The sequence below is a fragment of the Alexandromys fortis genome, unplaced genomic scaffold (assembly GCF_014885135.2).
Source record: "Alexandromys fortis isolate MF-2015 unplaced genomic scaffold, M_Fortis_MF-2015_v1.1 scaffold_403, whole genome shotgun sequence".
In the NCBI taxonomy this organism is placed as follows: Eukaryota; Metazoa; Chordata; class Mammalia; order Rodentia; family Cricetidae; genus Alexandromys; species Alexandromys fortis.
Genome location: NW_026068284.1, coordinates 40141 through 66381, shown reverse-complemented (window position 1 = coordinate 66381; position 26241 = coordinate 40141). Strand labels below are relative to the sequence as shown.

At 41.2% G+C, this 26241-nt stretch overlaps 3 protein-coding genes across 20 annotated transcripts in view; all 3 read right to left on the bottom strand.

Annotated features, from left to right (window-relative positions):
* Window positions 1–583, bottom strand: part of LOC126494807 (protein FAM156A/FAM156B-like) — a 155225-nt gene extending 154642 nt beyond the window's left edge. For both annotated transcript variants that reach the window (XR_007590060.1, XM_050132222.1), the window contains exon 1: window positions 478–583. The gene's annotated coding sequence lies outside the window, so the exon portion shown is untranslated. The remainder of the gene's footprint in view (window positions 1–477) is intronic.
* The window catches only part of LOC126494808 (protein FAM104A-like), a 185565-nt gene that overhangs the window by 136285 nt on the left and 23039 nt on the right, over window positions 1–26241 (bottom strand). For 5 of the 17 annotated variants that reach the window (XR_007590062.1, XR_007590065.1, XR_007590061.1 and 2 more), the window contains exon 2: window positions 478–577. Coding sequence is in view for 6 of the 17 variants with exons in the window: in XM_050132225.1 (XP_049988182.1) it covers window positions 478–577 (100 nt within the window). In the remaining 11 variants the exon portion in view is untranslated. The other 12 variants (XR_007590068.1, XR_007590070.1, XM_050132228.1 and 9 more) reach the window with 7 other exon arrangements.
* LOC126494802 (protein FAM156A/FAM156B-like) overlaps window positions 1–26241 on the bottom strand; it is a 100714-nt gene that overhangs the window by 51605 nt on the left and 22868 nt on the right. Inside the window, exon 2 of the mRNA XM_050132216.1 lies at window positions 478–577. The gene's annotated coding sequence lies outside the window, so the exon portion shown is untranslated. The remainder of the gene's footprint in view (window positions 1–477; window positions 578–26241) is intronic.

The window sequence follows — 26241 nt, the reverse complement described above, 5'->3', positions numbered from 1 at the left end:
TGTTAAAGTTAAGACTGTGGAAGTTGAAACGCCAGCTCTTCGGCATAAGCATCCCTAAGCTCTCCCACGTCCCTTCACACAACCCCACTTTGCTTTTTGTTTTTTCGGGGAGAAAGCAAGAAGAGCATTGCAGCTAGTAGCCCGCCACTCTGTTCTTCAAGTTTATGTCTTTCCTAACCATAGAAGGTGGGGTTCAATTCTCCCTCCCTATTTGCAAGGTGAGGGAATTTCTGGAACCCCATCCTCCATTTTGGGCTTGGGAAAACATCTCTGTGGGTCCTGTCTCTGTCCTGCTGTGCAGTAAAGCTATGGTTATGACAATACTTAAAATCCTGCTCTGCCTCAATAGCATTGCAGCCACAAAGAAGACTTTCATGAGTGTGTCTGGAGGGTTCTCTTGCCAACATGGAGATGGAAATGAATGCCACAGAGTGGGCAATGAGTCAACTGGAGAAGCTGTGTGGTCATCGCTCCTACCTCTATAGCGCGAGGGTCCTGGAAGGCCTGGTCCTTCTTATTCCTCTTTGAATGAGGGTCATCTTGGTGGTCCTTCTCGTTGTCATCTCTTCTCCTTTTCCTGAAAATAGTTTTCAGAAGGAGAGGAAAACCTGTCGTCATTCAGGATTGATCTTTTGGGTGCTTAACTTTCAGCCCTTTGCCAATACCCAAATCTGCAGCCTTGTCTAGGATTAGAACAGTCAGAGCTGCTCTGATGGATTCAGAGTCTGCAGGTAGATGGCACTAGGCAGTGGAGCAAACATGTCAAACAGGAATCCTAGGAATCCTAGGTGTGCCTGAAACCCAAGTTCAAGTTCCCTAAATCAGAATCTTAATTTGATGCATTGCTTAGGACCCAAAACATAAAGAATTTTATGGCCAAATGTTAGGACTCTACCTGTCCAGGCTCATTTTCTTCATTCTCTAAAATAATCGCTCCAAGTTAGATGGTTTTAAGCCCTGCCATAGGGAAACTCAAAATACACGAGACTTCTTTGCCTATTTATTCTTGTGTCCTTTCCACCTGTGGCTAGGAACAGACATGTCCTGTGTACTGTCAGATCAGTTCTGTTACTATACCAACAAGTATGAAGTCACTGTAGCTACCTGACTTGATTGCCACCATGACACTCTGGCTGATGACTCCCTTGAAACTGTCTAAAAGTGTTTTGATGAAAACAGATATAGTGATGCGTTCCTGTATTTCCAGCTCCAAGAAGGCTGAGGTATAAACATCTCTAGCTCCATTGCTACTTGGGCTACATTATGAGTCCCAAGCCAGCCTGAGCTGTTATATAGGAAGACACCATTTCAGGGAATAATAAAAGTACCTGCCATACTACTTAATCACCAATTTTGTTGTGGTATTTGCCATTATAATTCATATCTTTTTTTTTCAGAGTCTCACTCTGTAGCCCAATCTGTCATCAAACTCACTATTGTGGATTGGCTGGTCTTGAACTTGCTGTAATTCTCCTGCTTCAGCTTCAAGAGTACTGGAAGACTTGCCTGATCTTAAAATCCTTGCAGAAATCCTATAATTGATTAGACAGACACTCTTCTTAAGCACTTAATTAGAAACTAGGTTTAACGTGTTGGCATTCCTTAACATTGTTGATTCTAGTTATGTACATTTGTTCTTTAGTCTTCAATCTTATGTTCATATCTGAGAGACTCGAACTGCTATCAGCTCTTTTCAAAACATCTTCCCCAGCGCCTCTTTCCTGTTTCTATAAGCAGTGTGTAATAGAAAAACGAGAATTCTGAGAACAAGGGATGTTTAAGCATTTCCTTCCCTGGATCTATTTTCCTGTCTCAAGTGCTAACCTCTTAAAATTAGGAAAAGTGCCCAGAGAAATGAAGGGACTAGATAATAAGTAGGAATGGCAAAAGTGACTGGGGGGAGTTCACTTGAGTATTAAATCCATCCCCTCTTCTACAGAAACGGAAAAATTAGTGCATAACTGGATAGCTATTCAAACAACTTCTTTACAGCAAAAAAGTTGACAGTATAAAGTTATATTATTTGTATACACTGGTATTTATAAAGAAAATTCTCAGTAGCAAATACAAGACTGTTTTTCCAGGTATGTCAGACATGCGAAAGAAACATCAAAACTAGTAGCTGGCCTTAGAGATTAATGAATATTTCAATAAAACTAACTTTCCTTCAAACACATTGCTTCCTGTCAAATAATTGTGTTCTTAATTACAAGAGTATTTCGGTAATTTGGCACTTAAATGTGTATTTCTAAATTCTATATTCTTCCGAGCCCCCTACCTCATACATGATCCAAATTAAAAATCCAATGTAACAATTTAATCTGAATCCAGATTTTAATACTTTATCAGTTAACCTTGAGATACTTTCCAAAATCCTAGATGCTATGAATTGCCTATGATCCAGGACAGTCCTTGAAGAAACATAGGAAATATAGTGAGAGCCAATCAAAACAACACATGGAGCATCAATAACAGGTCCATCACGTTACCCAAAGAAATTCTGTGATATATAGCATTTAGTTAAACCTTACAGAATGAGGCAAAGTTCTTTGAACCTGTAAAGATCAGAGCTCTGTTTATTACCAGCTAGCTAAATGATTTCTTCTTGAGTGAACTAACCAGACCTAAGGTAATAAAATTTATTTTCAAAACAGAATAGTAAAATAGAAAAGATTATGTAGAAAACTCTTACAACACAATGCTATGAGAACACTGATACATATACACATAACAAAAATGCAAACATTTCATTTCACAGCACTCACTGAGCAGAGACTACAGTAAAAATATTCCTCCCGGTGCTGGTTATGATTAAGTATAAATCTCAGCTACTGCCTTCACAAGACTGCACGTTGATGGCTGTCCTTGAACCATGATTTACTGTGTTTTGATCTTCTGTTTTACTAAAGTTTTCAATACTTTATGTTTTAGTTATAAAACAAAAATGTGTATAGTGGAAAAAAAAGTTACTTTTCAAAAAAAGAAAACCGAGCTCTAAAGCAATGTGTTTAAGTTATAATGGAACATAATCCCCATTTTAGTTAAATACACTTCATGAATGAAAATATTTAGGAAAATTATTGCAGTTAATTATAAAAGATTAACTTCTCAGCAATAGGACTGTGGATAAGATTAGCTTTCTGTATTGTATATCTGTCTTCTGAATTTTCTACAGTGAGAAAGAATTGTTATTATAAAGGATGAATATGTTGATAAAGGACATCAATGTGTCCATGAAATCAGAGAAGCAGAAATGCCAAGTTGATAAGGTACCTAGGCAATCCCATGGGTGAATTGAATATCTGAACTCTAAAGGGTTGTATCCCTAAATGATGACTTTTTGCCCAGAAGGCAGCAGCCCCAGCACTAAAACTAGAAGAAAGGTCTTCTCCAGCAAAAGGCTCTGCACGGCCTTTTCCAAGGTGAAGGGCAGGGCAAAAGGTGAAGCAACTGCGCGGCAGGATGCGTCACTGGCATCTGTAAATCAGGGGATCTTTCCAGCTACTTTTCTATGGAAAACTCAGAGACTTGGCTGAGAGAGTAGGATGAAAGGGAAGATAATAAATCAAGTGGTATCAGCAAAGACTCCAGCACAGAAACATAAGTCCTGCCTTCGGAACCATGGCAACAGCAACAGGGAGTGCATACATATGCCACAGGAAGCATGAATGAAGGGGGAGAGACTGGAGAGAAAGTCTACTCTAAGATTGGCAGGTTCTAGGACGTACAGGAACCCAGAGAGGTCACCTCCAGTCTCCACCCTGGGATCTGCCTAAACACCCCTTCTAAAGCTGCTGTGAACTGAAACACGTGTCAATTCCCTGGACATACTCCTCCCACTCCGGTGCTTGCACTGTCTTCTTTACAGTCCTCTACCTTTAAAAGTAACTGGCCATCTCGGGGTCCTCAACACTGAGAAGGCGACCAGAGGGTCCTCTGCCCAGGGCTAAGTCTCCCTGCCTGTGGCCCTGCCCTGTGCAGCAGGAAAGACTATGCTCTCAAAACCATTTGTGCTGCTCCTTTTCCCCCTCCTCCCTAATCTGTAAGTGTTCCAATACCAGACAATGTCTATGTTCTCACTCTTTGGCTTACAGTAGCCAAGAGCACCAACACCAACTCTTGTGACGTTCACTAATAATTCCTTAAATAGCGGTTGGCTAAATGGTTCCGTTGGTAAAGTGCTTGCTCCTGCAATCACAAGGACCTGGGCCTGTATCCCTAGCACTCAGTAAGCATACTTGTAATCCCAGTGCTAGGATGCCAGAAAGGATAATGGGGAGAGAGGCAGATTCCTGGAACTCACTGGCCAGTCAGTTTATCTTAATAGATATTCAGGTCCAGGTACACCGAGAGAGACTATCTCAAAAAGAATACATATATACATACGTACATACATACATACATACATAGGGTAGAGAGCAAGTAGGAGGCAATAAATTCCAAGGTCAAGGCATGCCTGGGCTACAGAGTTCAAGTTTAGCCTGGCCAGACTAGTGAGAACCTGGGCAGCAGGAAAAGGAAGAAGGAAGTATCTGAAAAGAAGAAAAAAGTAGTCGGGAAGGGCATTCAAGTTGAGAGAGGATTCAGGTAACCCAATTTCTGTCACTTTGTGACAACTGACCCCAGAAACAATTGTGAAGGGAACAGGAGAACTGGGAAGCAGAAATGAAGTATGTGACCTGTGAAGATGTGGCTGTGAACTTCACTGTGGAGGAGTGGGATTTGCAGGATTTTCCCCCACATAAGCTCCATGGATATGTGATACAGGAAACCTTCAGGAACCTGGTGACAACAGAAAGACCAGAACTTCAAAGATGACTACAGAAATTCCAGGAAAGGGGCTGGAGGAGAGGTGGCTCAGTGGTTAAGAGCACTGCCTGCTCTTCCAAAAGTCCTGAGTTCAATTCCCAGCAACCACATGGTGGCTCACAACCATCTGTAATGAGATCTGGTGCCCTCTTCTGGCCTGCAGACATACACACAGACAGAATATTGTATACATAATAAATAAATATTAAAAAAAAGAAATTCCAGGAAAAATCTAAGGCATCAGGTCATAGATACTTTGAACATAATAAAGATAATCAATGTGACAAAAACTTCAGTTGGATTCTAGTTCCTATTATTAAGAAAACCCTTGTAGAGTAAAATCATACGAAAGGCAGGTGTGTGGAGATGGAGAAATCCTTCGTGTTCATTCATTCCTAAATGCTCACATCACGTCTCAGCAAGAAAATAAACTAGTATTAGGAACAGAAAAGGAAATAAGGTGAATGCAGAGAATGTAGACATGCCTTCGGCTCTCCTCAATGATTTCTGAAGTATGTAAGGATTCACATGGGATAGAAACTGTGAAAATACACAAAATGGAAAAGCTTTCAGTTTTTTGATTCCCTGTAAAAAAAAAATATAGAAGTTCCAAGAAGAGAGACACTTAAAGACAGAATACAAGAAGACCTTTCTAACAAAAATGTCAGCACATACTGGAGAAAACTCAATAGTAGACACCTGGAATCATCTTCGGTCATATCAGCTCAAATATAAAATAACGCTCTGGTAAGAAATCTTGGTTAGAAGAGATACACAAAAATCATTAGTTTACCAACAGAGAATGAAAACACAATAGATCAAAACCGCATAAATGTGCAAGATAAATCTATCATTTGTAACAATGTCACAAACCTGGAGAGATTCCTTATGTAGTGGAGTGGCACAAACCTAAGTAACATGAAGCACCTGATTCAAAGCAATATGTGTATAAGGCTCCCAAAGACACATGACTCAGAGAGATGTTCTGAATGTTTAAATGCACCGTGTCTGTCAGGTACTCATTGAAATTAATAAATGTTTTATTTCTCAGATACTGAGAAGATACCTTCAAGACAACCATCCATTACATCAAGTATACAAGTATTTTCAAAAGAGGGCCTGGGTTCAATGGCTAGGTGCTTGCCTAGTATGTATAAATCTCTGGATCACTCCCCAGATCTGAAAAAAAAAAGTAAAAAGTAAAACAAAAAGACAAAAAATCCACATACATGCATATTAAAGGCATGAAAAGATACCAGATGTCAAAAATAATTTAAAGATATTATTTTCATCTCTACTTTAGCAATCCACAAGCGGAATATTGTCTAAAATTAGAGAAATGATATATTAATGGTATTTGTTGTACAATTATTCTAACGCAGGAAAATATAGGAATTTTAAAATACATTAGAATGCTGAGAAATTTAAATTTCCAAAAATGTACTATTTAATATGAAAATTTCAGAAGTCAGTATTGGATAATATACTTTGAGAGAGTATATTGATAGGATTTGAAAATGTGGGGAAAAATACATTGAAATGAGATGTTTATGAGCACTTCAGTAATGATTATTTCCCTTATTATTTTCTGTGTGTTCCAAAATTACAGTAGAAATGAATTGTCAGGCAGCAATCAGCAGGTAAAGTTGTCTGCCTCCAAGCCTACAGACCTGAGTTCAATTCCCAAGACCCACGTGATGGAAGGAAAGAACCAACTCCCAAAAGCTGTCTTCTGAATTCCATATGCATGCCATGGCTTATGTGTGAGCACACATTTTAATTTTTAAACTTTTTTAAAAAATATTTTATGCAGGGGCTGGAGAGATGGCTCAGTGGTTAAGAGCATTGCCTGCTCTTCCAAAGGTCCTGAGTTCAATTCCCAGCAACCACATGGTGGCTCACAACCATCTGTAATAAGGTCTGGTGCCCTCTTCTGGCCTTCAGCATACACACAAATAGACTATTGTATACATAATAAATAATAAATAAATTTAAAAAAAATATTTTATGCATATGGATGCTTTCCCAGCATGTACTTTGTGCACTGTATGCATTCCTGGTTCCAATGGAGGTCAGAAGAGGGCACTGGACATCCTGGAACTGGAGTTACAGACAGTTGTAAGCTACCCTGTGGATGCTGGGAATCAAACCCGGGTCTTTTGGGAGAGCAGCCAGTGCTGTTAACCAATGAGCCATCTCTCCAGTCCCATTAAAATGTATTTATGAATTTCATTTTTAAAGTAAGAGTGAATACATGCAAAGATCTCGTTGGCAGATTAAGGAGAGAGTATCCAGCCCTCTCCATCTAAACAATGAAGTCAGGTTGCCATACATCACAGAAGTAAGCAGACTTAAAACAGTGTTACCATGCAAAAATGGATGCCCTCTTTAAATGTGGAATGGTAGAACAACTGTGATTAGTGAATCCATCCCTCTCTCTCATCCAGAATAAATGAGCTGGCAGAAAGGAAGACTAGAACAGTATGCCCTACACATACTACCAAGGCCTAAATGTTAAAAACTAGTGTGAGCAAAAAACCTGCACTATGCAGATGACCTATAAATGTCCCAGTACTCCATGCTTCTAATCTTCCTCCCAACTCCAGCCCACTTCTTCCATTGGAAGTATATTTATTTCTGATAACTTGTGTCTTGATTCTGCTATTATCTACATTTCTTTGTCTAGCTCCTTGTTCTGGGACATAAATACCCAGAAATCTCAATAGATGTCTACAAAACCCTAACATCCGCTGACATCACAGGTGCCTGTAATCTCAGCACTGGGGAGACTGAGGATTCCTAGGAGTTCAAGGTTAGCCTGGATTATATAGAAAACATCAGGCTAGCCAAGGCTATATATGCATAGCAAGGCATGCCTCATCAAAACTAAAGGGAAGATACTATACACTGTAGCAAATACTGTAGATCACAATAGGAATAATAGTGAACCTACCTTGCCAGGAGACAAGCTAAAAAAAAAATAATCTCTTGACTGTTTATGTAAAGCATCATCTCCCTGAAACAGATATTGATTTACCACCTTTAATGTATGCTTCTGGAGACAACACAATACACATGTGGAGTCAGTTATCAATAGCATCAAGAAAGAGTTTACCAATGGCCCTTGTCTGTCAAGTCCTTAGAAAAACACAGCACTTAGCTTGGGGGAATGGGATGGTTGGGATGGAGGAAGGGTGGATAAAGGAGCAGGGAAGTATATATCTTAATTAAGGGAGCCATTTTAGGGTTGGCAAGAGACTTGACTCTAGAGGTGTCCCCAGGTATCCATAGAGATGTCCCCAGCTAGATCCTTGGGCAGCTGAGGAGAGGGAGCCTGAACTGGCCCTATCCTATAGCCATACTGATGAATATCTTGCATATCACCATAGAACCTTCATCTGGCGATGGATGAAGCTAGAGACAGAGACCCACATTGGAGCTCTGGACTGAGCTCCCAAGGTCCCAATGAGGAGCAAAAGGAGGGAGAACATGAACAAGGAAGTCAGGACCTCAAGGGGTGCGCCCACCCACGGAGATGGTGGGGCTGATCTAATGGGAGCTCACCAAAGCAAGCTAAACTGGGACTGATGGAGCATATGATCAAACCAGACTCTCTGAGCATGTCGGACAAGGCGGGCTGACTGAGAAGCCAAGGACAATGGCACTGGGTTTTGATCCTACTGCATGTTCTGGCTTTGTGGGAGCCTAGTCTGTTTGGATGCTTACCTTCCTAGACCTGGATGGAGCGGGAAAGGACCTTGGACTTCCCACAGGGCAGGGTACCCTGACTGCTCTTCAGGCTGACGAGGGAGGGGGAGGGAAATGGGAGGAGGGGAGGAGGTAGAAATTTTTAAGTAAAAAAAATAATATATAATTAAAAAAAACAGCGCTTTTGAGGATGCTTTTCTGTCCTGGAATCAAAAAATGAGTAAAAGACACACTGGGGAAGACTTTTTTGGTAAATTGTAATAACGCACATGCCCACAAGAAAGTGAAAAGAAAGTCCATTTAAAAAACTGCAATATGCCAAGCATGGGTGGAGCACACCTTTAATTCCAGCACTAAGGAGGCAGAGGGAAGCGGATCTCTGTGAGTTCCATGTTAGCCTGGTCTACAAAGTGAGTTCCAGGCCAGAGTTATTACATAGAGAAACCCTGTTTCTCACACACACCCCCAAAAAAAAAGAAAGAAGAAAAAAGAAACTCTAGATACTACCGAGTTTTATGAAATGATACATACATAAACAAAATAAATTAACTAGAAGAAATGCTCCTGTGTTCAACAGCTGTGGTGTTGAGGACAGACTATTAGACACTGTTCTGTTGGTGTCCTGGTTGAGGATGGCAGTGGGGGTGGGTAGAACTTGTAAAGCTCCTCTCCTAGGGGGAAATCCTTTGTTGTTTAACATTTCTATAGGAATCCAAGGGTTCCTTTTGTTTTCCCATCATTTCGGAAAGAACTCTGTCATAGTTGTAGCTAGATAAACTAGGATAAACGTAACACAGCCTAGCTAGATATGTGGCACTTTAAGGAAGCTTACAGTAATTGTAAAGTTAATGAGATTCACAGCAATAATTCCACAGGTTTTTTTCATGTGCAAATATGGATCTCACTACGCTTTAAACATACCTGTATGGGTGAGAAAATGTCTTAAGCAAGGATCACAAATGGAATTAATGGTGATCACTGAGTGATAGGTCTGTGAATAAAAACTGTTTTCATTAAATCCCCAGAAAATGTCCAGAATGCAGTGAAATAAAATCTATACTAGAAGAAATTATTTGCAAAGGTGCATAAACTCCAAGGCCAGAAGGGGAAAAAATGAGTTCCTAGGCTGTCCCACTAAACCAAGGCTAACTGGAAAAGAAAAGCTCTTTGTCCAAGAGGTAGGGAGTTGGGAGGGAATCTCGGAAGTTGGTAACTTAATCTCAGGCTCCAAGACTTTTTTTTTTTTCTAAAGCCGCTCTAAGAGAAAAAAAAAAAAAGACTCCACAGCAGGGGATTTTTTTTTTTTTTTCCACAGGCAAAGGGAGGGAGAAGAAGCAAAGAGGCCCACTGCATTAAGAAATGCTGCCATCTAAGGGTCAGAAAGACACCAACATCAGAAAGAGTCCATCTTTTCTGGGGAATTGTCTGCCCCCAACCTATTAAATAAAGATGAGAAAAGCCAACCTACTGAGGCGACTAACCAGACAGACCACACAGCGAACTCACAACTCACACCTGCCCAAGTAGCTAAACAGTCTATGCCAACAAAGGAAACCTCCCTTAGTTCTGCTCGTGAAACCATAGCAACAGCAAGAGGAAATCCCTACCACATCGGAAGATGCTGTTCTTTGTAGTAGGACTGCTGAATCGGAAGCCTGAGCACAAGTGTCCTGAAAGGACTTGTTAGTCTCCCTCCAGAAGCAGGACTGCGGCTTCCTTCCAGTGCTGTAGTTCTCTGCTGACCAAGGGATGCAACCGCTGCTGTAGAATGGGACTGCTGATAAGTAGGACCTATTGCCCTGCGCACCACGTGAGATGCATGCCAGTCCCTGGACACACTCCTCCCATTCCGCCCAGCCTTTGATCCTGCTTTTCACGTGGCTGTACTCACTGTCTTCCTTGCAGCGCTCATCCCGCTCATCCCGTTAATCCTAACTGCCCACCACATGGCCCCATGACACCGCTCAGGCAAGCAATGCAGCCTTGCCTGCTGGGGATCCTTCTCTTCCCCTCTAAAGTCTCCTCAGGGACATGCCCTGGGCAACACAGAAGACTGTGCCCTTCAGTACAAGACAGGCACCCTGCTTGCATCTCTCTGCTCCTGTCTTATTTTAACTCAATCCTCACAGAAGTCAACGGTGTGGGAGGGGGGGCGCATATTTACTTAAAAGGGAGAGGGACTAAACAGTCCTGTGAGCAAACAGGTAGGCCTTGACCAGGGCTCAAGAGATCACCCCTTCCAGTCCAGGCTCCATGATCCTCTCCTGCTTTCCTGAAAAAACAAATAACCCTAACAAGCAAAACTTGCTGTTCTCTGGGCAGGTTGTTTCTTCAACTCTGAGAACCAGAAGCTGAGAGTAGCAGCAACTAGGCAAGAGAGTGTAAGAGAAGAACCCCTTCCACCTGCACCCCTCCCCCAAGAAAGTTTCTTGCACTTAAACATTTGGAAATCTACTGGTTTCAAGATCTCTAAGCTTTCCTCCTAGTGTCCCAAACATGTTACCCTGTCTCTTTAACCATAGACATCAAGGAGAAACCAAAAATGGGCCAACTCTAAAGATGAACCTTGATGGCAGTTTATGTAGGGCAGGCAGTCTGTGACTATGATCTTTCTCAGATTATAAATCTGCATATGGAAATTTTTGGGGTGTTCCTTGAGAATTATTTTAATATTTTTATTTTAATGTTCATTTATTTATTGTTTGTTGTTTGGGGTTTTCTGGTGTAATTGGATACTCATCCCACGGATTTACTTGTCCACTTGCTATGCAAGTGCACTGCCACGGAGACGTACTCCCAAGTCACGATGCATTCCCTTTAAAACCAATAGCACATATGAAATTTTAAAAATTCATTTTCAGAGTATATAAAAATGCATATGACTAAAATGTATGAAACAACACTGAATCACAAATAATGTGAAAGACATTTTTAAAAACTAAGACGATAAATTCAAATCTCAGCACAGTAAAATTTTGAAGGTTAGCAGTAATCTCAAAACACAATGTTGCAGATACTGGCAAGTTTTCTTGATCAGAGGAGTCTTGCAGTATGTGTCCACTTGGCAGAAACCACAGTAGGAACATTGTTTAAACAAGGGCAATGACGTACTAGAAGTGTTTATTGTAGCATTATTTTTTTCTTTTTCAGAAACAATTAAGGAACTGTGAATCATGTTGTAGATGATATATATGGCAGACTACTGGAAACTGACTTTTAAGAAAATATACTTATTACCTAGTAGGAAAAAAACAACTTCATAATCTAATAGTGAACGATATATTACCACAATATGGAAAAATGAATGCAATATGCAAAACACATTAAAAAAGGATTACACTTTTTCATTTATTTTCTTCCATATATTCCAAGGTGACTATAATAGAAATGAATCAGAAAGCCCGCTTGCAATATACTTCTGTTATCCCAGAACACAGAAGGCTGAGGCAAAAGAATAAAAACAGATTGAGCTCCACAGACATACCCTATCTAAGAAATAACCAACAAAACAAGAAAACAAAAGAGATTGCCGTGATAAATTAACAGTGAATATGCAAAACAATTTCTTCATCACTTTTGTAAACTCCCACACCCACTGGACAGGATCAGAGGAGCAGTCACCCTTCTCCATGGAAACAAGTAAGACTGCCACAGGACAGAGAAAGTCAGTGGAGTTCATGTAGATCCTCTCTCAACACTGGCATTCCTTTTGAGATTGAAATGGTAGAAGAGTCATGGTTAGTGAATCTACCACTCCACGCCACATCTTATACTCATCTCTTCCTTTGAAAAAAATCATCACTGCTTATGTAAACTGCCAGGAATTCTTTGCCCCTTCAGCTACACTGAAAGAGACAACCATTTGCACAACTACCAGCTCTGCCCTGATAGGTAAAAGTTAAATTTATGTGCATGCATGGGTAGTTTTAATGACTCAAAATCTGGAGGATCTAGACAGAGTATAAAAAGCATGTAATTGTGCTAAATTACAAGTTCAGGGACTATGAGAAATAGACATATGTTGGAGTCCTGGAGAGTAGTGATTGTAGCAAGTAGTTATGGAAAATCTTAAATGTGCAGTCACTTAGAATTTTTATTTATTTGGAGTTTTTAAAGCATTCTAATGGGGACTTCATCAGACAGTGGAAAAATTAATGGATTAGGCTAAAAATAAGAGGCAGGGGAGGTAAGAGCAGATGGGACTTTCAGCGCTATACCAAAGAATAAAGCAGTGAAAAATAGATTCAGTACTCTGAGGAAGGCAGAGCAGTAGTTCAGTGGTAGTATGTTCATTCAGAGCTCCAAGCTCTAAGTTCCATCCCCAGCAGAGAGGTGGGGGTGGGGTTAGTACTAATAATTATATATCTAAAGACCAAAAATATAATTTAAAAGGAAAACATATATATATAAATATATATATTGTTACAGTGGGACTAATTTTTACATTTGCACCAAAGTCAATATTATTTTTCAAAATTTATAAATGATGATGAGTACACAAAAGCCAAAGTTCACAGAGAATGGGAATTAACTTTCATGCAGCAGGTGCCCATAGAAAAAAAATATTGTCAAAAACAAATTTAATTAATATAAAAAGTTTGAACTTGTAAAGTCAATGAATATACTTCTAGAAATATAAGAATGTATGAAAATATTCTTTGTAAGTTAAAGAAGCAATATCTTTGAGTAATGTATTAATACGTCCTTCTTAATTCGGTTCACTCAAAATTACACAATGATTTCCTACTAGAAGGTAGAAATGGGAATCTCAAGAGATTATACATTTAAGGAGATTTTATCACACCCAGACAAAAATAAATAAATAAAGACCTGGTTTAAAATTCCCTACTACATATGTCATGGCAAACAGCAGAGACAATAATAATGTGACATCTAGTAGTGAGGACCCAAGTTAAGAACCTGTTGAGCTATTTATGCCGGTTATCAACACTGAAGCAGACACTGCAGTCACTACCCTTTATATTTATGGTGACTGTGGCACACAGATCTGGAATCACATTCTATATTATACACTCTTGTAGAACACCTTTTTGTGCTAAATAAAAGAAAAGACAAGACACTCTGGGAAGGAATGTAAACCTGGAAACAAACGTAGTTTTAAATTCTAATATTATACTTATTACTCACAGAGTTTAAATAGAAAGAAAAAGCATGTAAAAAACTTATTTAAACACCACAGTATATTATGAAATGTCACACTGTATTTGTAACAAAATTACCCTGCAGAAATCAAACACTAATTCAAACACACAACCTATCTATTCAGAACACACTGCTAGCCACTTTTTTGTGCACTTAAAAACTGATGGTGAGCAAAAAAGAAACCAACTAGTACAGATCTTGTACTTAGCAACAATATACTTTCAAAATATTTGGTAATGAGATGGGGCTATGGGTTGTTTGTATAATTCATATCAGTTATTAAATAATTTCATCACACTGAGGAAAATGTTCACGTGACAAATGGCTTATGCTAAATATGAGATTTTAATGTGAGATACAATAATTACATATCAATGGAATTTGGTCTGATTTTCTAAGTTTTTAAGACACTAAAGCAAAGGCACAAATATGCAGCCTAGTATCTTTAAAAGAGCCGTACGCATTAGAAAGCTCTAAGGCAATCTCCATGAAATACAATTAATGGTGATCACTAGGTGATAGGACTGTAAGAAAAAAACTTGTTTTCATTAACACTTTACAGAAATTTTCCAGATGGAAGTGAAACCAAGTCTCCACTGAAAGAACACACGGATAAAGGTCCACAAACCCAGGACAAGCTGGGGACAGAATAAGGCCTTTCAAAGAAGCCAAAACACAAGCCGCTGTAGTGTCTAGGCTGCCCCACAACAGTAAAGCCAACTTGAAAAATAAAGGGATTTGTTCTAAGGCTGTGAATATCAACAAGGTAAAGTCTAGAATTTATTAACTCAATTGCCAGTTCCAGGCAGGCACAAATCCTACTACGGGGAAAGGAAGGGGAGGGGAGGAGAAAGGGAAGACGAGAAGGGAAGAAGGGAAGGGGGAAAAAGCCTTCTTAGTTTAAAAAGACTCACAGTATTTTTTCAAACACACAGGGCAGAGGAGAAAGGGCTGTATGGCGCAACACTGCCATCTAAGACTTTAAAGAAACAGACAGGCACCCACATCGGAGGATCGTCCATCTTCGGAGGATCATCCATCTTTTCCGCTGCTTTTCTGCCCACAGCCCATATGATGAAGGCTGGGAAAGACAGGTGGGATGAACAACACACAAGGAACTCAAACCTGAGCAAGGGGACTGGAGAACCATTCAAACAAAGGAAGCCTCTCTTAAGTCCCGCCCGCGAAACCATGGCAACAGCAACAGGAAGTCCCTACCACATTGGAAAGATGAGCTCTTCTTAGGGTAGGATTGGCTGGTTCAGAGGCTGCAAGCATATGCTGGGGAGGTTGCTGCCAGTCTGGCTCCGAGTCTCCTGCACTTTCCTTCCAACGCTGTAGTTGCCTGTTGCCTAAGAGACGTGGTTGGTGATGTCCAGAACCTGTTCCCGACAGCCCCCTGCGCCTCACGCTCAGGACGTACACAAGAGCATGCTCCTCCCACTCACCCCAGCCTCGAACCCATTTCTGACGCACTCACTGTCCTCTAGGCCCTCACCTATCTGAATCTAACTGCCCACCGCAGCGCCTAAGCGATCCTCCAAACAATCCACCACTGGGGCTGCATGATCTGTCTCTTTAAGAGGGGCCTCTCATCCTTTGGGGCCTTCTTTCCCTCTTAGGTCACATTTGAGCATCAGGCAACAGTGTGCCTGTAGGTCCAATAAAGGATAGGCGCCCTGCTGCGCTCCCAGGCATTGACAAGAAAAAAATCTTAAAAGCCTTCTGAATTATTTTAGCTCTATCCTAACAAAATAAAAAACATATTTTGTAACAAAAAGAGGTTTCATTTTTAATGGAACTGTATCCCATCTTTTTAAATTTACTTTTATTTAAAAATAATCTTTTTGTTTTACATACCAAGCCCAGTACCCCTCCTTCCCTTCCTCCCGCTCCACTCCTCTCCCCCCCTCCCCTCACCCTCTTCTCACCCCCACCCCAGCCAATCCTCAGAGAGGGTGAGGCCTCCCAACAAAGTCTGTCACCTGAGGCAGGACCAAGGCCCTCCTCCCTGTATCTAGGCTGAGCAAGGTATCCCTCCACAGAGAATGGGCTCCAAAAAGCCAGTTGTTGCACTAGGGATAAACCCTGGTCCCGCTGCCAGTGTCCCCACAGATTGCCCAAGTCACACAACTGTCATGCACATTCAGAGGGCCTAGTTCAGTCCTATGCAGGCTCCCCAGCTAGAGTCAGTGAGTGCCCACTGTCTCTGTGGGTTTCCCCATCATGATCTTGACCCCTTAGCTCATATTATCGCCCCTCCCTCTCTTTGACTGAACCCTGGGAGTTTGGCCCAGTGCTTAGCTGTGGATCTGCATCTGCTTCCATCAGTTAATGGATGAAGGTTCTATGGTGACAATTAAGGTAGTCATCGATCTGATTACAGGGGAAGGCCAGCTCAGACACCCTCTCCACTATTGGTTGGTGTCTTCGCTGGGGTCATCCTTGTGGATTCCTGGGAATTTCTCTAGTGCCAGGTTTCTCCCTAACCCCATACTGAATCCCTCTATCAAGATAGCTCTTTCCTTGCTCTCCCTCTCTGTCCCTCTTGCAACTGGACAATCCCATCCTGGTCCTCCATGGGACCTCCCCTTCTCTTTCTCCCCCCCCCCACCCGCCATGCTCCAAATTTACTCAGATTTTATCTATTTCCCCTTTCTAGGGGGAATCCATGCATGTCTCTCTTTGGTCCTCCTTGCTACCTAGCTTATCAGGGGATGTGAACTGTAGGCTGTACCCCATCTTTTAATGACAGTAGGTTTGCCATAAAGACAGATTGGCAGTTCTTTATTTTTCATAGGGTCTCCTGATGAGCCAGGACCTAAAAGAATTTTGCTTCCACCTGAGTTTTACCATTTCCTTAAAGTACTGTCCCTTTATTTTCTGGGCATGCTGTTTCCTCAAGTGTAAGAATGAGAAGCCAGGGAAGCCAGCATTCAGGCAAAGAGGTGATAAGAAAGGCCCTGTTTCTGCTATAGTTCTGCCAAGCACAGCACTTGCCCCTCTCCTGGGAGTTTCTAACTCTTAGAATTTAAAATCCATTGGTCTACATGATCTCTGAGTTTTGCTTTCTACTTAGTATCCCAGACAGACAGAAAAATAAGATGAGAAATAGGAAATTACAAAAATGAGTAAACCTTGTCATCCTGACAAGTACCAGACACCCAAAAATAACCTCCAAGTTTAGGGCTACATCAATGACAAGCTTTTGAATTAAGAGAAATTTTCACTTTGAAGATGTTTTTAGTGCCCTACTGTGTCCTACCTAAACAGTATGGCGTTGCATGGACAACAGCACGGAAAACTACTATCCCATAGACATTTGAGTCCTAGTTCAAGTGAGGTTGGTTTATTTTTTTTACAAGCTAACTTTTTCAAATAGTAAGCTCATCATATTTTCCCCAGGATGTAGTTCCCAATGGCAATATAGGTTGTTATTTTGTTATATCACCCTTTCTGATTTCAAGGTGCATGAGAAACACTTTACTTCTAAAACCATGACCCCAAAACTTGTGGTCTGTTAGAGCTAATCATGTAAGATTTGAGTATACACTTCTAAGAATCAAAGTCTAAAAAGTTCCAGTTGCAAGTGTTAGTTAGAACCTAGGCCACAGCAGACCACCTACCCTCAATTAAACAAACAAAGTAACAGTACAAAGTGGAAAGATTTGTGATGTGGAATTCCTCTCTGTGTGCTGGTGAGTATGTTTTATTAGCATTGGTTGATAAAGAAGCTGCTTTGGGCCTATGGCAGCACAGAATAGAGCAAGGCAGAAATCCCAAGCAGAGACAGAGGAGAAAAGATGGTGGAATCAGGGAGATGCCATATAGCTGCCAAAGGAGACAGACACCCTAGAACCTTACAGGTAAATCACAAGCCTCATGGTAAAATACAAAATAATAGGAATGGGTTAATGTAAGATATAAAGAGTTAGTTAATAAGGAGCCTGAGCTAATAGGTTGAACAGTGTTTTAATTAATACAGTTTCTGTGTAATTATTTCAGGTCAGGGCAGCCAGGAACGAACAAGCAGCCTCTGCCTACAGATTTGTTTACTGCATATAGCCATAGTGGGCAGAGGAGCACAGAACTCCAGTGATCTGTCCCCAAGTCCATTTTCTAGTATACAGAAGTGACAATTGGGTTTAAACAAAGGGCCAAAAGTATGCAGAACTAAGCTGTTTCTGGTCAAGGTGTGGTCCCAGCCATCATTGTATTTTAGACTCCAGTATCTTACAAGGTAGTTTGACAAGGTATTAGAACTGTGTGCAATCTCTTCAAGAGAAAGCATCTCCCTCTGGCTGGTAAAAGGTTTCAGTACTTCCCCCAAGATGAAATTCCTGGGGAAACTTCCAGTTCTTTGAAGTCCATTGTTAAACAGATAGCCAACAGAGGAAATTTAAGTATCTCTTTAGCATATCTTCACTCCTGCCTGGACACAAGGAAATACCAGATTGTATGGTCAAGAACAGGACTTGCTATTTCCAAGAAAGAAAGCATATGTACTCTATCCTTGCCTGTAATCTTAGTGTAGAGGGATTGTTCACATGTATCCTAAGCAAGGCATCACAAGGTAAATAACAAACAAGTGAATCAAATCGGACAATTTTTGTGAACCAGGGTCTCAAGTAGATCATGCTGACCTCCAACTAGCTACATAAATAAGACTACCTTGAACCCCTGATCCTCCTGCCTCTACCTCCTAAATGCTAGGATTACAGATATATACCCCCATGCTCAGCTCTGACTCAAATGTAAATTGCCTATTCAACTGATATACACAAAGACAACAAGACAGTTAGACAACTTCAAAGCTGAGGCAAGATGGTAGTGTATCTAGGACCAAGAATAGAGTTTGTGACTGTATTCCACCCCAGGTTCCAAAACTCCTGGTTTCTGTGAACTGTTTTCCACCAACTTTTAAATATTTACTTATGGGGTTATTTTTCTTTTTTGTTTTTACTTTTTGCTGAACTGAGGATTGAACTCAGAGCCTTGCAAGTGATAAGTATATGCTCCAATACTGAATATATAGTTCTCACCACAAAGTACTCATTTTACTTTTAATTTTTTAATTTTTATTTACTTATATTTTATGTCGGGGTGATCTGCATGTACACCTACATGCCACCAGAAGAGGGCATCAGGTCCTATTATAGATGGTTATGAGCCACCATGTGGGTACTGGAAATTGAACTCAGGACCTCTGAAAGAACAGTCAGTGCTCTCAGCCCCTGAATCATTTCTTCAGCTCCAAAGTACTCATTTTAACTTATCTTATAAGTATAAGTATCTTATATGAAATCTCATAAGCTCAATTTTATATGAAAAGTATGAAAAATAAATGCATGGGTCTTAAATGAAAATATAGACCTTTGATGTAATTTAAGAGAATTTATTTTAAAGCAAAAATAATATAACAGAATCTGAATTTAATAACAAAAAGGTCAGAAATAATCTCAAGGTACAGTAATGCAGACACCTGATAAATGTTCTCATATGAGTTTTGCAAAATGTATCTCTAGCAGTCGCAGTAGGAACCAAGATATTCTAAAGAGAGACATCCATGCCCCTGCCTTGGGCTATCAAACTACCGACACAATGGACCCAAAGAAATAAAAATTTACCCTAAGAGTCCCATTCTGGGAAGGAAAAGGCTGGACTCAGGTGCCAGCCCGAGGGGAGCTTGTCTCCTGGGAAAAGATTTCACACACTGCTGACAACTACATGGCTGATTTTGCAGGGCTGACTGCAATGTGTCAGTTGATAGGCAGGATCACAGCCTGACCAGCACTGCTTAGGCATAGCTAAGTCTCACCCTCTACTGAACCCTAAACCGGATATTAGGACCCCTAAAATAGGAGTAGCCCGACCTCCTTATTTGTTCTTCTTCCCAGTGGGGCCACACTGAAATCTCCTTTTTTGCTCTTAGCTATTACCCATCTCTCTAACTGGCTATTGATGATGACTGGATGGCAGAGCCTATCTTTTCAGGGCTGCTGGGACCAGGCTGCTGAAACCCAGCAACTCAAGAAACATGTCAATTTGTAGAAATCAACATGAGAATTATCATATCAAATGTCAACAAGGATTTATTAACAATATTTGTTGTACTAGAAATAATATGTCTTCTGAGTGAGAAATCACTCTGCACACTGAACATTTTAATTATGCAAAGTGCATAATTAAAAGATTAATGAAGAAGAATGTTCTTTCTAGTACTTATCCAGCTCTAGGTAATGTTCAAAGAGGACACAGCCAAAAACAGAAAATTTCACTAGCTTATGTATACTTCACATGCTGTTACATGTACACACACATGCTGTCATCCTTAAGTCACTTTTAGATCCCAGCCCAGATATTTAAATAGAGACAAGAGACTGACCAAGCCTGACCACTTGGGCAGTTGGGAGTGTTACCTATCAGGTATGTTGCCAGAATTCTTTCTTAAGTACACCTGTGTTGTTCTTTTCGCTTAGTTGTTACTGGGTTCATCTTGCCCACCTGGTAGAATATGCTTTTCCTGAAAAGTGCACAGAGGACTTAGTGGTGTTTGTGATCCTGCACTGCCACCTAGAGATGTCCCTTAGAGGCATATTCTTTGATAAATAGCTGGTTTTAAGTCAAGGTTGTTTCATTTTGTTACAGAAATGAAGCCTAATTGAAGGTCAATCTTGGTGAGCAAATGCAATCCAAAATGACTCTGAGATTCCATCTTGCACCTGTCAGAATGACTACGATCAAAAACACTAATGATAGCTTATGCTAGAAAGGATGTGTAGTATGGGGAACACTCTTCCATTGCATTCCATGGTAGGAGTGCAAACTTGTACAACCACTGTGGAAATCAGTATGGCAGTTTCTTAAAAAATTGGGAATCTATCTACCTCAAGACCCAGCTATGCCTCTCTTGAGCATATACCCAAAGGATGCTCAGTCATACCACAAAGACACTTACTCAATTATGTTCACAGCAGTTTTATTTGAAATAGCCAGAACCTGGAAACAACCTAGATGTACTTCAACCAAAGAATGGATAAAGAAAATGCAGTACATTTACACAATTGAGTGTTACTCAGCTGTTAAAAACAACAACATCATGAAATTTGTAGGCAAAGAGATGGAACTAGGAAAAAAATATCCTAAGTGAGGTAACTCAGACCAGGAAAGCTAAACATGGTATGTACTCACTTATAAAATGGCTATTAGCTATAAAATAGAGGATAACCATGCTACAATTCACAGACCCAGAGAGGCTAGGGAACAAGGAGGGCTCAAAGGGGAACTCAGGAAATCCCTCAGAAAAGGAAATAGAAGAGATCTCATGGGTAGACTTGGGGTGGGTGGGGTGGGAACACAGGGAATCAGATTGGGGGCCTGGATGGAGAGGAAAGTATTGAAAGAAATGACTGCAAAGGAGGTGTATTTCAGGGTCAGACAGAAACCTGATGCAAGGGAAACACCCAGGAATCTACAAAGTTGACCCCAGCTAAGACTCCTAGAAATAGTGGACAGACAGCCTGAACTGGCCATCTCCTGTGACCAGGCAAGACTTCCAGTGGAGGGACTGGGACACCAAGCCAGACACACAACCTTCAACCTATAGTTTGTCCTGCCTACAGGATATACTGGGGTAAGGGTGACACAGAGATTGTGGGAGTGCCCAACCAATGACTGGTCCAGTCTCAGACCCATGCCACAAGAGTCAGCCCACCCCTGACACTGCCTGGAGTGCCAGGACCCAGAGACTGAATGTCCCAGAGACCTACGATAAAACTAAACACAATTGGGGAAAAAAATCAACACAGTGATACCTAACAATATTCTGCTATACTCATAGATTGGTGCGTAGCCCTATTGTCTTCAGAGAGGCTTCACACAGCAACTGATAGAAACAGATGCAGAGACCCACAGTCAAACATTAGGCTGAACTCAAAGAATCCTGCGGAAGAGGGAGAGGAAGGATTGTATGAGCCAGAGGGGTCAAGGATACCACAAGAAACCCACAGAAACAACTAACTTGGGTTCATAGAAGCTAACAGAAGTCTGAACCAAAAACCAGTGAGGCTACATGGGACCAATCTAAACTCTCTACATATATGTGACAGCTATGTAGATTCATCTACTTGTGGGATTCCTAACAGTGAGAGCAGGGGCTGTCTCTAACTCTTTTGCTGGCTCTTAGGACCCTACTCCTCACATTGGGTCACCTTGCCTGGACTTAATACATGGGGAGGTATTTAGTCTTACTGCAACTTGATATGTCATGCTTTATTGATACTCACGGGAGGCCTGCCCTTTTCTGAACAGAAATGGAGGAGTGGATGGAGTGGGTAGAAGGGAGGTGGTGGGAGGGAATGGGAATAAAGAAGGGAGGGATATAAAATAAATAAATTATATAGCATCAATTTTACTACTTCAAGTTTCTGCTACACCAGTAGCATATTTTTTTCTATTTTAGAAACAATGGAGGAAATTTTAAACATTTTACGGTAGATACAGATATGTTGAACTATTGGGATTCTGGGTTTAAACAAAATATACTAATTACTTAATAATAAACTAAACAACTTCAGAATTCAGCATGGGGCAATATATTATCTCAAATACAGAAAAATTCATGTGATAGTGGGGACCTCTTAAATGAGATGTGTGAGTAGCTGAGCCACAGTTAGTTTTTCCTTTCTATCTTGTCTATGTATTCCAAAATGACTACAAAAGAAATTAACTATTGGACTGGACTCGATGGCAAAAGCTCAAAATTAAAGCTTTAGAGAAACTATCAGGGTAATCAGACTTCCAGTCCAATTTGCCTGCATAGTCAGACCTTTCAAAATAATATACCAAAAGAGATAAAATGCCATTTTAGAGCAAGAGATTAATGATGGAGTAAAGGTATAAGAAAATGGTTTCAGCAGGCTTTGTAAACTCCTACAGACTCAAGGGGGCAGTTAGGCCTCTTCATGATAACAATGAAGTCAATGGACATGAAAAAGAGGGAGAATTTATGCTGGTCTCTGCAAAACTGATAACCCCTTTAATGTGGAAATGATAGGACAACTGTGGTGAATGGAGCCAAGAATTCCATTGCTAACGAATACAAAAAGATTCCCAATGGTTAAAATAAGCAAAACCAAAACGTAAGAGTGAAGAAAGACTTCTTACCTGCAACATGCAGTGGGAGCACAAGGGCTATTTTCAGAGCATTGCTCTCCTGGAAACAAAGAAGCATGGTGACTTTATTCAGGGATCCTATACATGTTCCTATAGGGCTGGACCCATTCCTAAGAATGTTCAGCTTAAAGTCATAGAGCACATATCTAAAAGAGATTAAAGAAATGAGCAGGAATGCTTCTCTCTGGGCAGGCTCAGCTTATATCATAACATTCTAGCTGAAAATAAATGAAAGAACACCTTGAAAGAACATTACTATAGAAGTCTGCCCTGAAAGGTGCCAGCCTCATTTGGAGGCTAAAGCATCAGCTTTTTCTCTTCCTCCCTCTCACACCCACCTTTTTCTTGGACAGTAGCAGAATCTCTTCCTTGCTCTCAGCATCCCACCCCCAGCAACTCTTGGACTTTCCACCTACTCCGATGAAGAGGACAATTTCTACAGCTGTCACTCTGATTTCCTCATGGGGGGGGGAATTTAAAATAATGTACATGTTCAAGGAGCTTATTTATCAATTGAGATTATAGGACAAGGTCTAACTGGGCTATATTACCATAAATTCAATGATTATAAGGAAAATAAATATTAAGAGTCCAGGGCTGGAGAGATAGCTCAGTGTTAAAAGCACTTGTTGGTCTTCCAAAGGACTCAGTTTCAGTACCTAGCACCCATAGGAAGTGCCCCACAGTTGTTCATAACGCCAGTTCTGAGATTCAATACCCTCTTCTTGCTTCTAGAGGAACTGCATGCACATGGTTCACATACATTCAGGCACACACATTTACACATAAATAATACACATTTTTAAGAGTCCCGAAAGTATTCACCTTCACAGTTAGTTTAGAAAAATAGCTGGGCTGGGCAATGGTGGCAAGAGCCTGTAATTCCAGCACTCAGGAGGCAGAGGCAGGTGGATCTCTGTGAGGTCGAGGCCAGTCTGGTCTATAGAACAATTTCCAGGACAGTCAGGGCTGTAACACAGAGAAACCCTGTCTTGAAAAAAAAAAGAAAAAGAAAAGAAAAGAAAAAAAAGAGAACTGGGAGCTGTATGGAGGCCGAAAAATGCAGGCCCATTTTTACCTTGACTGACTGCCAGAGAGTCTGGGGACTAACAGGCTTAATGGCACCTTACAACTCAGGAGGTGACTGCCTAGCCCTTTTAAAGTTAAGATAGCTCTGTGCCATCCTGATGGTGGGTGTTCAGGATATGCAAAGGTACTTCAGCTCTTTCCTTTGTAACTGTGAGGTCACCTGGGGAAGAGCTGTCTTTAGTGTACTTGACTCAGTAAGCATGACTTGGGGCACCTTGTATAACCTAGTCAACAGAATGCTGTTGATTGGCTCTCTCAGAGTTGACTGTGTGAGTTAAATCTTTTGTGTCATAGTAATAAAGTCTTTTGTTACCTTCTCCCACAGTTTACATTGGGTATAAATGATGTGGGAGTGTCATATCAATCTGTTGATTTCATTGGCTGAGCAATAAAAGAAACTGCTTGGCTGGCCCTGAGGTTAGAACATAGATGGGAGGAGAAAACAGAATAGAATTCTGGGCGGAAGAGGAAGTGAGGTCAGACTCTGCTCGGATCCCAGAGAGAGAGCCGACAGCTCGGGAGCAGAGACGCCATGCTACACTCTCCCAGGATGGACAGAGGCTAGAATCTTCCCGGTAAGCGCACCTTGGGGTGCTTACACGCATTATTAGAAATGGGCTAGTCCAGGTGCGAGAATTAGCCTGTAAGGGCTAGAGTTCATGGGCCAAGCAGTTCTTTAAATGAATACAGTTTGTGTGTTATTATTTCGGGCATAAGCTAGCCAAGCGGCCAGGGTGTTGGGGACGCAGCCCCGCCGCTCTTATTTCAACATATAAAAGCTGTGGAAAAATAAACCCGGGTGAATCCTGGGTCTGACTGATTCCTGAAATACCCTCCCAATACTGTCTCATGTTTTCGGTCTTATTATTTTTATGTGTCTTCATATAATTTTTCTATTCCCACACCCCTACTCAAGAGGTGATTTTTGTCAAGGCCAGTCCTCTACATATGGCGCCGCTGACTGGCAAACCCCCAAATGCACAGAAGTGTGGCCAGGCGTACAAGGGAGGTGGTGAGGAATGCTGTGAAAAAATTGACCACAGGTGGCAAGGTGAGTAATGAGCACTCAGAAATAAATAGAAGGTAATTAAAAAAGGAATGAGAAAGGCAGGGGGGAAATCGGGAGTAAAACTGTAAATAGTTGTAAATATGGGACAAGGAAATAGTATTCAACTATCTATACAGTTGCTTGGATGTATTTTGATAGCTAGAGGAGCTGAAGTGGAGCAGAAACAAAGGCAGAGATATTGAGAGTTGGTCTGTGCTGGCAGCGTATCCGCTGCAGCCTTCGGGTGGCTCCGGGTGTCAGGGAGGCCGAAGTGAAGTCCCACCTTCCCCTGCAAGATTTGTTCACTGAGCAACAGCCTCTGTAGCTGCTAAACAAGTAGAAGAGCAAAGGGAATGTGGGACAAAAAAATGGCCTGGGTTACCGCTGAGACTGAGATAGTCCACACAAGCGCACTGTAGCCAGCCAAGTCTGGCCTGCGCTGTGCAGTGGGGCCAGGAAAGACAGACAGAAAAGTTTAAAGGCTACCTTTACCTCCAGCACCCAGGGTCAGTCAATAGAAATGCTCAGAAGCTATATGAACCATGAGCCAAGGAACCTTTACGGATAAATCTATGGCTTTAAACAGAGGAAAGGATTCAGGAATTCTCCTAATTTCATGATTACAAGATTTAAAATAAAAAAGCAAGGATAGTAAGAATCGGCACTGCTATACCCACCTGAGCTTGTGATCTCACACTGCAGTCTCAGAGCTGCTGCAATGGGGACACCTGAGCGCCTGTAAATTTATTAGCTGCCTATAACAATGGCCTCTGTTGGCACTTTTAAATGGGTCCTGCCCAGGCAGAGCAGGCAATGAGGGAACAACTTCCTGATCCAAGTACCCAGGCGGGACAGCCAAGCAGCAGAGGGAGCATGGCTTCCCCCACACACACCTGCAGCTTGAGGCCCAGCATCAACTCGGAAGCCTAGCCTGACCTTACAATCAAGTTGCAAAAAAAGTAGCCTCAGGGAACTGCAACTTCAGGCCAGTCAAGTAGTTGTGAAAATATAAATAAGCAGGTTAAATATGCTTTCTTTTTTCTGTTGTACATTTTTTGCTTGTTTGTAAAAAATCTGGTGTTCATAAATGTATGGATTGATATCAGTTCCATTGGTCCTCCTGTCTGTTCTTATGCCAATACCAGGCTGTTTTCAGTACTGTAGCTCTGTAGTAGAGTTTGAAGTCAGGGATTATGATGCCTCCAGAAGTTCCTTTATTGTACAGGATTATTTTGGCTATCCTAAATTTT